The sequence below is a fragment of the Melospiza melodia genome, chromosome 2, assembly GCF_035770615.1.
Source record: "Melospiza melodia melodia isolate bMelMel2 chromosome 2, bMelMel2.pri, whole genome shotgun sequence".
Classification (NCBI taxonomy): domain Eukaryota; kingdom Metazoa; phylum Chordata; class Aves; order Passeriformes; family Passerellidae; genus Melospiza; species Melospiza melodia.
Window position 1 is genome coordinate 112541519 of NC_086195.1, and position 16600 is coordinate 112558118.

Here is a 16600-nt window from a genome sequence, read left to right on the forward strand (position 1 = left end):
GTTGCTTTTAGTATTTTCCTTTATCTCATTTCCTTTTTCATCTTTTCTTTCTCTTGTTTTAAGTCATCATGCCACCCTGCACAGACCATGGGCTCCATGCTATTGGTGTTACCTTTCCTGTCAATCCCCCCTACCACTTCTCCTCCTCGGAGCTTTTTATGGATTCCTCCTCCGCCTGTGTCAGGGGTTAAGACCTGCCAAATTGCATAACCCCAAGCGTGCCTCTGTTTTTTTCTCCTGTCTCTTGCTCCACCCTGTGCTAATTCCGCACATTCCACCCAGCCTTCCTCCCGGACCGCTCCCTTCCTCTCTGTCTTTTTGTTCTGGCCTCAGCATCTCCATTCATGCCGCGGCCATCCGTCCATGCGGAGCGCGGGCGGCCTCCCGGGGGATGCCAGCTCCGTGTCCCGCCGCTCCCCGCTCAGCAGGACGGCGCAGCGCGGCAGAGCCCATCTGCTCCCTGAATCATCCCGCCCGTGACGGCCGCTTTCCATCTGCCCCAGCTTGCTGCTGCACTGTCTGCGGTTTGCGAGTTTAAAGTGCACCCGTCTGAGCCAAAGTCTGCTGAAAACATAGCATGCTTCTGGCTGATGAATTCAGGGCACTGTGAATCAGGCCATAAATCACCTGGGGCTGACATGCTCTTTTTTTGTTGCCTTTTTTTTTTTCTTTCCTGTTTTACAGCAAAATGTACTGACGCATCTCAAGTGTTGCATCAAACGCAGATACTTAAGCCCCACATTGGTGCTTTTCCTGGGCATGGTGTCCAGCTACACAAGGACCTTCAGAAGAAAGCAATTAACTTACAAGCAAGCAAAATATCTGGGGTTTGTGTGAGGCAGCCTAGGATGCAAATGGTTAATTTTTGCCCCCAAATGTACAAGTCACCAGCAAAATCATTGATGCTGAATTCAGCTGAAAAGCTGCTTCTCCTTTATACACAAACATATCAGCTCTTACTCATATTGACTGCACAATGAGTTCAAATCAATTTTTATTGAGACTTCAACCATGCTGTTGTGGAAAGACTAAATGCTGTGAAATTTGGAATCAAAATGATAGGAGAATGGCTAAGAAAACTTTCTTTACAATTTACTTTCACACACAAAATTAATCAACAGCAGTGTCCCATCCAGTACTCATGAAGTATGTGTACTAACCCTTTCTTGTCACCTGTGTAACATGACTTATGTGGAAAATACATAGTTATTAGTATAAATACTCAGAGAACAAATACATATCTAAGGAACAAATGCTGCAGTGAATGTATGCCTGGTATGTATAAAGAAGTGTATTGACTTTGCTGGTTTATTTTTCTCCCACTTGAAAAGTTTGCTAGCTTAGTTGACAGTAGGAACAAAGCAATAAACCTGAGTTTTAGTATGAGCAGATTTAGTATTTCATTACTATTTTTTAAGGGCCAAAAATGGCCTCACCCTTTAGCACAACTGCCAGATCAATATATGAGCCAGGAGGACATGTCTGGGCTCCAGCTACCCAACACTGCCTGTGCTCCCAGAGGAGTCTGTGGCAAGAGCTCCAACACATGTAAAATAGAAAATATTAAAATACTCAAGGAAAATACTCCTCAAATAGGGCCTTCCAGTTCCTCCTCTTGCAATGAATTCCCAATTGCTGTTTCATTTTTCCTCAGTGCAGCTGCATTTGCTTAGAGGAGCCACCCTGGAGCAGCGAGGGCAGCCCAGGCTGGTCTGTCCAGGCTGAAGGCCATGTGGGAAGGTCCCCTGGAAGCTTCATCATCCAGGCATTTTGGGGTTTACTTCGAAAATTGTGGTGACACTAATTGTTTCTCTGGTTTAACACCCCAGTCAAGCTTGTCCTGGGAGCTCAGTGGCAAAGTGCTCTCACTGTGGTGCCAGCTGACCGGAGAGTGACACTGTCCCACCTCCTGGGTGAGGTGAGGACGAGCCCAGAACGGCAGCTGAGTCATCATACCAAGAAAGATTTCTTTGCCACTGTTGGTGATTTCTACTACAACTAGCCCCACAACCAGAGAATTTTATAGTACCCCAATTTATAAAGCACTCTAGGTATTTTAGAAATGTACTAAGTATATTAAATTGTGTTCAGCAAGTAAAGCAAGAAATGCTTCCTATGTGCAGAGAAGGCAATTATGCAGTAAGAATGCCAATGTTTGCATTTAATGAGTTTTATATTTCAGTCTCTGACTAGATCCAATCTTCAGTTTTAGAAATCTACCTAGCATTACAATGTCTGTAGCAGCAAACAGATAATGGTCCATACTGGAAAGAGTACAGCAAAGAATCAAGAATAATTGTAATAAACTGTAGATTCTCTGTGATTTTAATAGCCCTACTATACCTAAACATTATATATGAATAAACTGATTGTTTTTACAGTAGTTCTTTCTGATAATGAAAAGCAGTTTGGTTTTCTGATAGCTATTTAAAGGACACAGCTGGGCAAAATTTTACACTTTTGTATGCTAAAGCTTTTTGACAACTAACTTTGCCATTATCAACATTTATGGAGGAGAAAAGAAAACCTGGGAGTGCCTATTTCCTGTAGGTGTACATATTTCTATTGCAAATATTGTGCAAGTATATTGTTGGGATGAATATCCTCTATTCTTTTGCAAGGTCTTCTGAGAGGTCATTGTATTTCAGTAAAATTATATGAAGACAAACTTCTGGTTTCAGTAATTAGGTGAAAAAAAGACAAGATTATTCCTTCATGTTCAAATTTAACTCAAATACAAATGAGATAATGAGAACTGCTTAAAGCTTTATTGGTTCTTTTAGTCTCTTAGCAGTGTTATGCTACAGGTCTGATAACATCATGATGTGGCTCATCAGGTATTCCCTTAAACACAGATTTGCCTCCAAGTGTAAACACAGGTGATTAATAATCTTTGCACTGTGTGGAGATGCACAGATAGCATTGCAATATGGATGTGAAGCAAGAGGATGAGGATATCTGAGAAACAGAGAAATATGGGTAGCTATCAGAGATAAGGAAGGCCTTTAAAAACTTCGTAAATATCTTCTAACATCTGATTTTCAGAATAGGCAATTTCAGCACAGTCGTACCTGTGTGGAACTATGCAAATAATTTTCTGCATCTTAAAGGCTCTAGTGTTTTTGCTATCACTGATACTTACCTTGGGTAATTTAGCATACGCTCCAGATCTCAAAGGTACTCTTTGACATAAATTCAGTCTGAAATAGATGACTAGTGCTTGATCTCTTGTATGCATCAGAGAACACAGATATGCAAAGTACATCATGTTATGCAATGCTATACATAATTATTTGCCCTCCTAATGGATTCCTTAATTGCGTCTTCTGAGCACTATGCTTAAACATTATCATTTTGCTAATGCTTACTATGTTTCACAATTTACTTTGCAGTAAATTAATTGCCTTCAAATGAGTGATCTAAAATGCAGTGACAGCTGCTTAAACAAGGGCAGCCAGACCAGTGCATTTTTAATTCTCACAAGAAGTCTCATCTAAGTGAAATAAAACATGAGCATAGGCAGATTGATTCTGATGCTTCTTAATTGTTGATTTTAATCTGAGTTTTTAATATTCTATCTTAACCTTGCTTTCCCAATATGTTTGCATTAGGATCTGGTTCCTGGTTATGCCTGCCATATGTTCTTGTTTTTCACAGGATCTCAACCTTTATTGAAATAAATTTATTGAAAATAAATGTGACATGGAATTGAAGTACCTTTAGGCAGTGTTTTATGAGTACTTAGAGACCAAGCTGCTGATCAAGTGCTTGGTGCTGCACCTTGAACACAGAGATGCCAAAGTCTGGGTGCATTTGGTGCCAGTGCTTGGGGCCACATGACTGATGGTTAAAAGGGAAGTGATGGTTAAGACCTGCAGTGTAAAAGTGCACGTGGCTCAGCTCCAGATAAGCCAGTACCTTAAACTGTTACTGCACTGTCATTGCCTGCCATTCAGGGGGTCCAGCTGGAAAACAAGACAGTGATGTGTTTGAGCTACTGAAGCAATAGCTGCCCATATTCATGTTACCAGACACTGACGTGCCATTCAGGCTTAACATGGCATTTTAAGTTTTGTATTCAGGTTTATCATGGCATTTTAAGTTTTGCAAAAAATCTCATAGCTAGCACCTAAACTAATGGAACATATTTGAGTATTCTAAATTTTTTTTATAATAGTGTGATGCAAAATCAATTGTAAAAATAACAAAAAAAGCCCAATAGCCCTTCAGCCACTCCATTGCCCCTTATTAGCTATATGCCTACCAGCTCTACATGGAAAGAACTGAGCTAGAAAACATTCTGTATCTTCTAGCTCCAGTAAAAACCCCCAAAACTATGTAATAAAATGATCACACTAGACCTTAAAAGGACAGGAGGTCTGCTGCAGTATACAAAGTCTTGTTCACTTCTGAAGGAGTGAGAGAAATTCACTAATTTTGGAAAGGTACAGGTCAAATCAGTCTGATTTCAGTAGTGTGAGTCTCTGCCTCCTGTCCTTATGCAAGCTGCTATCAGCAAGCTGCACTGCTGCTGAATTTTCCTCTGCAGGGCATGTGTGCTGCACAGCTGTTTTCCTTAACATCTTCTGTAACTGAATACAAAGGTTAGAAACTGTAGGGAGAATTTACTGAAATAATTAAATTTAGCATTAACCTATCTATGTATCTGTTAATATTCCAGGTAATTTTAATAACTGCCAGAGCTACTATGAATGCCATGAAAGCCCTAGATGTCAAAGAGACAGAGAACATTTGCAATTAACCTGCAGAATCATTAACCTGCATTGAGTTTAGTCAGAAAATTCCTAAGCAAGGTGTTACATTTCCATCCTGTTTTACTCTGCTGCTGTCCTTCATTCTATGTGCCAGAGGAGAATCTGACTGTTGGAGATTAATTAGTAATTAAGAATTGCTTCAGAAACATCGCAAGTTCAGGGAAGAAAGCAACCTAATCATATCAGAAAATAGAAATCTAAATTCCAGTCTCCTGGGATTTTCTTTTGAGCAGGAAATTTAAATAACTTTCTTTTGACCATACCACATTGACCCCACTAACTAGATGTAATAAACAAATGGGAGATATTCAAGCTGACATTTGAGTAGTGTCAAAGCCTTCTAAGCTTGTTCTGAGCAGATTAGTAGATAAGTGCTAGCCTTCCTATTCTGGGATATGTTCCAAGGCAAGCATGAGGACTGATGATTTCATTTAACTCCAAAGTAGTCAACACTGTATACTTCAACAATGCAAATAATTTGCTTAATTCTTATGACACACTACCAGTTGATGGTGATGGTGTTGTGATAAAAATACCTCTCTGCTTGGCACTCTATTTGAGGGCAAAAACTACATTTCCTCTACTATTCAATCAGTATGTGAAACTGTCATTATTAGCAAGGGGTGTGTAGTTTTCTCAGAGATACATAGTGGATCTCATCGGCTGTATTCTCAGAAATATTGACATAATAATTAAAAAAAAAAAGAGATAAAAACATCAGGGGTTTCACAGACTCCGTAATGTATTTGTAGACATTTATAAGATAGCAGCAAATAGATTGAGAGCCAGCTGTCTGTATTCCAGCAGTATTGACAAATCTGCAAGGGTTTTGGTTTGCTGTTGGGAGAAGCTTGTCAGCTATTGCTACTCATCCAGCTTTGCTGTATCTGTCAATGATAACAAGTCCACAGAGCTGCTTTCAAAAAGGCCCTTAAACATTTCCCAAATGCATCCTCACTGAGTGGAGTACATGCCTAAGTCTCTAGTACGTTCAGTGATTATGACTTGAATCCAATTCTAGCACCTGACGTGGCAGAGGAGAATCCCTCTAATATGATTACCTTGCAGGACATCAATCTAAGGAAATCTTCAAAACAGAGCCTATAAAACAGAAAAATACTAGGCCTTGGCTCTTAGGACTGTAAACTTTTAAATAATGATTGCTCTGTCACTTGATTCTGTGAGACTGAAAGAAAAGAAAAAAAGGCAAGTTTTATCTTCAGCACTGAAACAACATTCCTAAACCTATTACACAGGCAATACTGGAAAAGTTTACAGGTTTTATCCTCACTTATAGTAAAGCCAGATCCACAAAAAGGCTTAATTACTTTAAGTGGAGGTTAGTCAAAAAAGTTCAAAATGGTAATTAATTAAGCCATGAGTACCTCATTAGAGCCCTAAAGCTTCAGGAGACACCCAAGCTTTTCCCAAAGAGGTTTCACGCTGGAGGTATTACAAGCTTTGCAGGCTTTGCACCTCCTTATTTACCTTCCATTCCTTAGAAATGAGGGTTGCCTGTCGCTTTTGTGTGGTTACAGGCATTCAGCAGCGCACTGGCAAGACAGAGTTTGCATATGTAGCATACAGCAGCCAGAGTAATTTGCATTTGAAAGAAAGAAGGAAAATTTCTGTAGCAAATCATTTCTTCCAGCTGCGCTTTAACAGCAGAGAGTAAGCTGGTTGTCTGTAGCCAAAGACACAAAGTATGGATGGGTTTCATGCTGTGAATCCAATTTAGATTCTTTTCAGAGGAAAGAACCTCAGCTTGGGATAAGTCAGGATTTCCAATGTGCTATCTCTTTGTCTCATCCTCCTGGCTGGTTTAGACATACCTCCTGCTCTGTGAGCGGATTGTAACTCCCAATCCCACCTGCCTGATGCAGGCCTTGTACAGAGAGGACAAGTGAGAAACACAAATGGGAAGATAGTGCTGGAAATTGGCCATTTTCAAAAGACATGCTGATATGCTGATCTTAGCTGAAGCCTTTGTGAACCAAAGCAAAAGGTCTTTTTATGTCCCCTTGGCAGTGTTTACGAGATTATGTTTACAAAGATTCAGGAACTCAGCATTTCTGAGTGCTAGTTAATAGTTGCATTTGAATGCAAATATTAAAATGCATTTTTAGGGCATATTACAAAATTTATGGAATATAAGAAATATATGACTTACCTAACATTTTTTTATTATTGGTTGCTCCTTAAAAATTGTTACCTAGCTGAAAAGTCACATTTTTGCAGTTCCAGAGTGCCATTTGTTTTCAGTGTTGCACTGCAGTAAGGTAAATGCGACTTTGAGGCCCACAGTTCCATCACCACATGAACACAAAGCGCACACACCTTATGCTGCAAAGCACTGTCACCTTTTTTAATGCCCAGCATGACTTATTTCAGTAAAGTCTGAGTTCTGCATTTTCATTGAACATGTCAGTGACATTTGGCACCCTAACAGTTTCAGCCTTATGATACCATATCTCCTATGAAATCAGGAATTTGGCTCACTTCATTTTGAGTGCCTACCTTGCTGTTAGAGAGCTGGGGTCTGATGTGCCATTAGAGCTCGTGGTGATCTGTTCAATGCGGTCCCTTGGTGGAGCCTGGGGAGGAATTAATTGGATCCTAAAGCCGACACCTTAATTCGGCCACCTTAAAAGCTCTCCAGACTCTGCTCTCCAAACTCTGCTGTCTGTGTTGGCTCTGTCTCCGTTAGCTGCAATGACAGCTCGCCCACGGCTCCTAATGAGACATTTACCTGCTGGACTCCCCAGATCAGGGTGAGCCTCGAGGGCCAGAGTTTTCCCCAGGGTAAGGAGTCAGCCTTCCTCAAGGCACCTACAAATTTAAAATTTAAATCGTGTTGCACCACGAAATCACAGAGTAGTTCGGGCTGGAAGCGGCTTCTGGAGATCGATTAGTCCAACGCCCCAGCCAAGGCAAGGTCACCGGGAGCGGGTGACACGGGAAAGTGCCCAGGTGGGTTTTGAATGTGTCCAGAGAGGGAGACCCCACGCCCTCCCCGGGCAGCCTGTCCCAGCGCTCTGCCACCCTCAGTGGAGAGAAGTTATTCCCATTTCTGAGGAGAGGAGTAATTACAGATACACGCACACCGAAGCGCCGCCCGCGGCCCCGCTCGCCCGGCGGGCCCGGCAGGGGGCGCCGCCCGGTCGCCTGGCGGCGGCGTTTGGCCCATCGCGGCCGCCTTAGCCCTCCCCAGCCCCGGCCCCGGCCCCGGCCCGCCGCGGCTCCTCAGGGGCTGCCCGACCTCGGGGGCTCCGCCAGCCGCGCCCGCCGGCCGGGCCGGGCCGGGCCGCTGCCATGTTCACCAGCACCGGCTCCAACGGGTTCTGTGAGTACCAGCCCCGCCAGTACCTCCCCGCGGTCCGGGGAGGGCGGCGGCCAGGGGTGGGAGCGCGGGCGGCGCTGCCGCCGTCGGCCCCGGGGGAGCCGCTGGCTTCGGTCCTCCCTTGGCTGGACTTTTAAACTACGTGACGGCGGGAGGAGCCGCGGGTGTGTCTGTGTATGTGTCTGTATGTCTGCCTGTGTATGTCTGCCTGTCCGTGTCTCTCTGTGTGTTTATATGTACCTGCATACATCGATATAGATCTTCCTGCCAAGATACGTATCAGAAAACGCAAGCAACCCCTCTTTTCTAAATGTGAAATTTAACTTATTTTTAAAATCCAGTTTACTGATAAGGCAAACGTAACGTGCCCCTAGCTCTGCGCGGCACATGTAAATAATTTCGTGTCCCGGTGCTGCCTGAACTGACTCGGCAGGTGTGTGGGGCCGGCTCTGAGCTTGTTTTACAGGACAGACTCTGCAGCGTCCGGGAGCAGCAGTGGGGAGCTGACCTGGCTGCGCTGTGGACTTGGGCACCACAGTCCTAAGAGCAGGCGAGGACAAATGCTAAGTCAAAGCTTTGCTGACTAACTGCGTGCTCCTTGCAAAACGGGAGGGAGTGTCTGTCTGTCCGTCTGCTGAAGGGCAGGAGGGCTCTGCAGAGCTCTCTGAACGGGCTGGATCAATGGGCCGAGACTCAGCAGCAGGAGGTGTAAAAAGGTCAGGTGCCGGCTCCTGCACCTGCAGCACTACGGGTCTGGAGAAGAGGGGCTGGAAAACTGCCCCGAGGAAAACGATCTGGTGCTGGTTGACAGCCAGCTGAGCATGAGTCAGTGTGCCCAGGTGGCCAAGAGTGCCAGTGGCATCCTGGTCTGTATCAGCAATAGTGTGGCCAGCAGGAGCAGGGCTGTGATTGTCCCCCTGTACCCTGCACTGGTGAGGCTGCACCTCAGGTACTGTCTCTAGTTCTGTGCCCTTCAATTTAGGAAGGACATTGGGGTGCTGCAGCATGTCCAGTGGAGCTGATGGAATGCATGTCCTATGAGGAGTGGGTGAGGGAGCTGGGCTTGTTTTGCCTGGAGAAAAGGAGGTTCAGGGGTGATCTTATCACTCTTTACAAGTACCTGAAAGGAAGCAAAGTGAGGCTTGCCTTCTTCTTGCAGGTAACCAGCAACACCAGAGAACTTAGCCTCAAGCTGTACCAGGGGAGGTTCAGGTTGGACATTGGGAGGAATTTCTTCACAGGAAGGATAATTAGATATTGGAATGGGCTGCCCAAGGAGGTGGTGGAGTTGCCATCCCTGGAAGTGTTTAAGAAAAGACTGGAATGTGGCACTCAGTTCCATGGTCTTGTCAACAAGGTAGTGTTTGGTCAGAGGTTGGGCTGAGGATGATCTCAGAGGTCTTTTCTAACATAATTGATTCTGTGAAATCAGTTTGAGTGTGAAAGCACCCTCTGACTAGGGGGTAATAATTCTGGCATTTAAAAAGGGATGTTAGTTGTAGCTGTATTTTGTATGAGGAATCCAAAGAAGGGAAGTCTTTTTCAGATGGATCTGATAATACTGTACCTTGATTTGCAGCTCCTGATTTTTAATCTTTCCCTGTGCCCCCCAGTATATAGATACTGTAGAGGGACTTTTCAATGCCACGTGTCTTTGTATAATTCTATGAGAAAGAATGGATGAGGAAGAGTATCCTTGTTAGACTGAATGGGTGGAAAGTCATGGTCAGTATTTACAAGTTTTTCCAGGTTTGATCCATCAGAAGGATGAGTGGGAAATGGTTGTCATAAGAAACATATATATGGTAGGGAAAAAAACCTAGATAATATGTCATTCTGGAGAAAGAAAATCATAGACTATCCTGATCTGGAAAAGACCCACAAGTTCAGCTTCTAGCCTTGCACAGAACAGTTCAAGAAGCACACCATGTGCCTGAGAACATTGTCTGAATGCTTCTTGAACTGTGTCAGGCTGGTGCTGTGATCACTGCCCTGGGGAGCTGTTCCAGTGCCTGGTCACTCTCTAGGTAAAGAACCTTTCTAACATAAACCTTCCCTGACACAGCTCCACACTCAGTGTTGTGCTGTTTTTTCCTTCTCAGAAATAAATACACAGATGTTCTTACTGACCTTACTGTTAACCTAAAGTGGGTTTTTACAGTAAGACTTGGCTGGTACGGGTGCACTGACAAACTCCAGTAGAGGCATGGATTGAGGTGCAGTGACATATGCTCTCCTAGGGCACAACTGTGGCAGTCTCAGGTGTCCCTGTGCCTTCAGAGTTGTTTCTGTGTGTGTAGCAGAAGTTGCTGCAGTAGCAGTAGGAGTGTGGGATTCTGTCAGTGATGCACAGAATCTGATGGTTCAGGCAGTTAGTGAGTAGGTGCCTGGTGTTGTATCAGGGAACTGTGTGTGTGTGTGTTCTGCCCCTGGGGCTTGGGAGCCTCTGGCAGAAGGCAGTGTTGGTGGGCTATGGGACCTGTGTCAGTGACCCTGAATAAAATAGGTGGACACCTGGTTCAGCAGCAGTAACAATGATCATGCCAGGTCACACTGAAGGCTCCTGTAGCCTGCTGTGCCGCCTCTGACAGACTAATTAACATCTATAATGTTGGGATGGGGAGATGGAAATGTAAAAATAAACATACCTGGTACATGGTACGACTGTGAGATAGGGAAGCCAGGAAACAAAGGACACCACCTTCTAAAAGGACAAAGATAGTTTGCCTCTGCTGTGGAAACTGTTTCTGTTATCTGGAATAATGGAGGAGCTGGTATGCTCTGGAGAAAAGAGCCAGTGGCTCTGGGTGAGATAAGAGACAGTGCAGATATATGCAGATGGCTTATCAGAGCACTAACCCAGGTGAGCTGACTTGTCAAAGGGCATTGCAGTGTGCTCAGGGGGCATCCTGGCAGCACCTGGCTTTAGGTGTGCTTGACAGCTGGGCTGAGGTGCCAGACCCAGGCTGGCTGCTTGTGTTGCAGTCTGCTGGCAGCTTCAGTCCCGTGTACAATGCTGCTGAAACGCTTGAGCAGTTCTGCAAGGGCTCACATGAGTGTGTGAATGGCCTGGCTGTTTGCTTTACTGTAGTGCTGCTTAGTTTGCCATGAGCAAAGGATGGTACACAGGCAGGCTTTCCCTTATAGGACACAAAGGCCTTACCAGCAGTTTAAACCAGCTAGACCAACAGGAAACCTTTCTGCAGACATTGTAATATCCCCTCCCAGTATTTTTTGTGCTGTTTATGTACTAGTAAGAAAGTCTGTTAAGAGTTAGTCATTAAGGTAAAATTTGAGTCTATCTTTTAAAGCATATACACTTGTTACACCTGAAAAACATTTGACTACTTTGACTACTGCACACAAGCTGTTTCTTGTAGAAGGAGGGAGGAGAACCCTTTGAACTAGCTAGTGCAACTTTAGCCTTTTACCTCTGTGAACCTTGTAGTGCAGAGCTAGCAATTTGTTAAAAATCCCCAAGGCAAGAAGGGGTGTCTGTGCTCCTCTGCTTGCATAACTGGCAGGACTGAACCCTGTTGTGCAGAGGCGTCGGGAAAATAATAAAGCGATGTAAATTAATGCTTTGTGGTATGACTGAAGGAAAAGTGAAGCATGTACTGAATACATAACACTTGTGCATAACAGTGTTGTGCAGTACAGTACTATATGGGAAAGCAAATTAGCTTGTACATCAGCATGCCACTGTGCAGCCTGGTTAGCCTGAGCCCTGAAAGCAGCGCAGCATTGAAGGCCACAAAACTGTGGCTATTCTGCTTCTGCAGAGCTAGCTCAGTTCATTTCAAGCTCGTGTGGGGATCTCCACATGGTTTTGTGGTACCTGTTATTTCTGACAGTGTATACTAAAAGTAGTATGGTAACATCTCTGGTTGGAAGGAGGAAAAGTTTGCTGAATGGGGTGAATATTTTTGAAACTTTCAACCTGATTCAGTTTCTATTTCAAGTATTGCTTTTAGAAACAAAGGTTTTCTTTTTTTTTCTTTTTGTATCTCCTTTTCTTTTTTAATTTGTGACCTAGGCTACACCTAGCAGTTTTCTAAACAGTATAGGCAAGTGGTTTGATTACAGTCTTGCCTGTACCTTTAAAAAATAGATTTAGAGCATGATCACAAGTTTCTCTATCAACTTTCTTAATACTAATATTATTCACCTCTCAGTTTCTGGATTCAATTTAGAAGCATTTGGTGAAGAACTGTTCCTGCAGTGATACTCTTACTGTTTTCACTTGCAAACGAACATCACTGCTGGTTGGTTAGCCAGCTGAAGGTTCTTGTACAGGTCTTAGAATACAATAGATTGATATCTGCATGATGGCTTAATGCAGGAAAAACAACCGCTCAAAATGCAGATTGCATAAGTGCATTTGGGAAGTACCGTGGATTCAGTTGTGTATTAGTTATGGTTTAATTCACAGATCTTGTGTATGAGCATTTCAAAACTGTTTTGTGGGTATCTTGTGCTATTATAGTAGGACCCAGCAGTTAATTGTGTGTTTGAAAATGATATGCCTGCCTTATAGCAGCTGGGTTTGGGAAATTTGCAGGTGAAAGTGGAAAAAAAGAGTTGTTACACAGCATGTTTTCTGCAGCTGCTGTGTGAGCTCAGTAGGGATCCCCACAGAAATTGCCCTGAGCTGATTTGGACTTCTGCAGCCGCTGCTCATCAGGCGGCTCATCACTTCCCATCAACCGGCAGTGAGATCCTGTCCCAAGTCAACACTTGAGTCCTGAGCCTGGAGTAGCAGTCCGGGGGGTGAAGCTGTTCCTGCAAGGGCTCTTCTGCCACAGTAGCTTGGTCTGGCTGCCTGTTTGCTATGCCCATCTGCTGTCTCTTCATCTGTGAGTAGTGAACAGGCAGGGACAGGAAATAATTTCAAAAACTGTAGCTGTTGCTGTGTCTTCTCATTCTTGCCATTAGTGCTGTGCTGATTTCTGAAGCTGCAACTCAGGCAGTTGTGCCATAAACCTCCCCCTCTGTTTGTGACAGATGGACACTTGTGTCCTTCACTCTGTAGTGTAAAAGAGGCACTGGCAACCAACAGAGTAGTAGGTTCTGGAAGAAGAGGATCTGTGGGCCTTGTAGTAGGTGCAGGGGTGGAATGTGGAGGCTTAGAAATGGTTTTCTCACTTATGTCACATTCTGGGATCAGCTTCGCATTGCACAGTTGGTAGCCTGAAGGCTGGGACACTTGCCCATGAGATTATGAGGGCAGTTTTGGGGGAGAACTTCTCCATTGCACCAGGAGGAAGCAAAGATCTGTAGTGGAATCTGATTCCTTGCTTTTCATCATAGTGTGGGTTTATTCTGCTGGTTATTACCAAAATTTCTCTGGGTACTTAGGTGGATGCTCAGTAGATGTGTTGCAGCACCAGTGCTATAACTGCCTGTTGTTTGAAAGAAATGCCACTTAAGGAGCACTTTGAGATAGCAAATTTTTTCCAAGATCTTTGAAGACAGTATTTAATATATTTTAACTTTCAAGGTCAAAATGAGTGTTTATCCTTTCATTCTTCTTTCTCTATGTGGTATAAAGACACCGTGCTGCCAGCAGACTGGTGCCCTGGTAGGTTTGTGGTAACTAGTTCCATTTCATCCATGCTTGCACATTCATTGGATTAGAATTCTGCTTTCTAAATTTTACCTTTGCATTGTAAGCCAGGAATTTGACTTGGATATCAGAATGCCCGATTGTGCAAAATCTGGCATTGTTGTCATTTTTGGTCTGCCATGCTTGAGGGATTCCACAGTGGTGGGAAGGTTATTCCTTCCCCACAACCTCACAGCAATCCTCAAGAAGGATCTATATGCTCTTGGGGGATAAAGCAAACTGCTACACTGTGCAGTGAAACACTTGGAAAAAGAATTTCAGAGGATGCATTATTATATTTTTCAAGTTCACCAGACAAGAATAAACTTCTCAACCATGATGGCATTATGAGAAGCTGGAGAGTAGAAATTTCCATCACTCGTGATGTTTCCTGTGGGTGACAGTCAGATTTATGGGTTAGGTGCTTCTGTGGTTTTTCACTTGATGACATGTTTTATAATAAGTATTTTTTCCCTGTATAAGAGTTTAAAATGTCTAAGATGAAAGCTAAAAGGAGACTTTTAATAAAAATGTGTGTTCACACTTTTGGAGAAAACAGATATGGTTCTGTTGGTTGGATTTTTTGAAAGCATTCAAATTAGGAATTAACTTAATAGGATGAAGTATTTCAGTGTATATTACGTATAATGTAAAAATGATCTAATAAAAAAATTGCAGTAAAATCTACATATTAAACCTGTATAGAAAAATATAGTCATGATGGGTTATCTAGAGACTTTGTTCTCATGTATGTCTGTGGTAATGTGATCCTTGTGTAAAAGGTTTTATAGGATTAATTAGTTCTTGTGAGCTAATTAATTTCTTAAAATTAATGAAATAATGTAAATGCATTAAGTAAAATATAGTAAAATAACAATTTAAAGTAAAATTTAAATTTAAAATACAGTAAAGTAACAATTTTAATCAAACTTTGGTTCAGAAATGTTTATTGTTGTGACTATTACAATTCTTCCGAATTAGGCTGTACTTCCATGTATGAAAAATCTGTATCTGATTATAAAATTGACCTTTTCACATTAAGAAATGTTAATTTAACTAAGTTAACTCAGGGAGTATTGCTTGAGGTTTCAAATGAATATCTGTGTGCATTGTCTTTGTAGTAGCTTTCAGGAAGTTCCAGCTTCTTTTTCCTCCCCATTGTACAGTTCTCTGATGGCTTCAGATGGTTTTGAAAAGTCCAACTGAATTAGAGGAATGAATAATTAAATAAAAAAAGAATGTCTAAAGAATACAGACCATTTTTGGAGGAAAAAACCCAAAAAACAAACCCAAGGAAAGATAGCAGATTGAAATGTGGACAGTTTTCTTGCATTAAAATAAAAAGAATCAGCCAGACTGGTGTCTGATGCAGTCATAAAAGCAGAGCTTATATTTAGCATAGTAACATCAACCTTTGCCAATCCAAGTCACTGCCTAATTTCTATAAAAGGATGGTTCTTCAAGGCCATACTTGCTTAAATGAAAACTGCATTTTTAAATAATGAACTCAAAAGGTATGGGTGTGAACTGAATTAATAGTTTTAAGTACAAGTTTTCATTATGATACACATAGATGTTTTCTTCCCATGGTGAACATCAGAAGACTGCAGACTTCAAGGTGGTGAACAGCTCACTGTGCCCATCAAAGTAATTCTTGATGTCATCAGTTAATACTTGGATGAGGATCATGCTTATACTATGTAGCAAGAGCCATATTTTTGATGGCAGTGGGATTGTGCCACGATTAAAGTCTTCTCTTTGGTGCCTATTGCCATCTGCTTTTTCTTTCAGTAAACAGCAGTTTACTGTTCTAGTGCACAGCAGATGTTAAAAAAATCATTCATGATAGTCACTTTATCCTGGACAGGTAGTTAATGTTTATTGTATTATGCTGTTTCATGCAGTTTTGTTCCTGCTGTGTTCCTGCTCTTTACTCCCCATTAGTACTTTTAATGTAATCTTATTGCTCCTTTTATTATATTAGGAAGAATGACAACAGAACTATGGATTTTTGTAGTACCCTGCAAAAACAGTTGTGTGAAAATGAATGGATTCTGTGCCATAGCTGATGTATTTGGAAAGAAAGTAAATGTCATTTAGGTTGCATTTGTGAGAAGGAGAAAAGTTGTAGAATAAATAATATTTCAGAGTCTCTGTGTTGGCTTGAGTTTTTGGGCAAGAGTTTGTGTTTTATGGCATCAGCTGCACCAGAAGGTTAGGGTGAATTGCTGCTATGCTCCTGCTGGATATCCTACTTGGCAGATTTTAGTAAATGTGAAATGTGTATTGCAGATTTTGCTGTTCTGTGCCTGCTTTTTCTGAGTGTCCGTTCTGAAAGTCACACCTCCAGAGGGAACCAGAGGGAAAGAAGTTCTGATTTCATAAACATTCTGATTCTAGTAATTTTTAAATGAATAATTGTAATGATTGAATGGAAGGAAGATGAGTATCACGTAAATTGACTTAGATATGATTCCTTGAATGGTGGATCTAAGTGCGGTGGTAAGAAAGTCCATTTATTCAGGTGGTTCCTGCTTCATAGCCTCTAAGAAAAATCAAATCTTAATCCCTAAGGCAAGGGAAACAGAAGTATTTAACAGATGTGCATGTATATTTTGCTAGAAAAAAGGAGTGATTATTTTATTTCCTGAAATGCAACGGAGCCTTAGGAGGGCAGTATAGGAGGACCTGACCTCAGTAGGTGCAAAGAGCTTAGGTTTAGCTGAGCTAATTTCATGAGACAGTGTTGGAAACAAAATGTCTGTTAATATTCACCTGTCGTTAATATCTCTAAACATTTCCTTTGATTAGTGTGTTCTTCCCATCTATTCACAAGTTTTTGAGAACTTGGGAAGTTGTTGAGCTATAAAGTCAAGATGG

The 16600-nt window shown here is 42.4% G+C and overlaps 1 protein-coding gene across 2 annotated transcripts in view; it reads left to right on the plus strand.

Annotated features, from left to right (window-relative positions):
* Positions 1–8029: 8029 nt before the first annotated feature.
* The window catches only part of UBAC2 (UBA domain containing 2), an 87923-nt gene continuing 79352 nt past the window's right edge, over positions 8030–16600 (plus strand). The window contains exon 1 of one of the 2 annotated variants that reach the window (XM_063149595.1): positions 8030–8118. In XM_063149595.1, the coding sequence (XP_063005665.1) occupies positions 8088–8118 (31 nt within the window). In that variant the 5' untranslated portion in view covers positions 8030–8087. Of the gene's footprint in view, positions 8119–9423; positions 9473–16600 lie in introns of those variants that run through there. The other variant, XM_063149593.1, reaches the window with a different exon arrangement.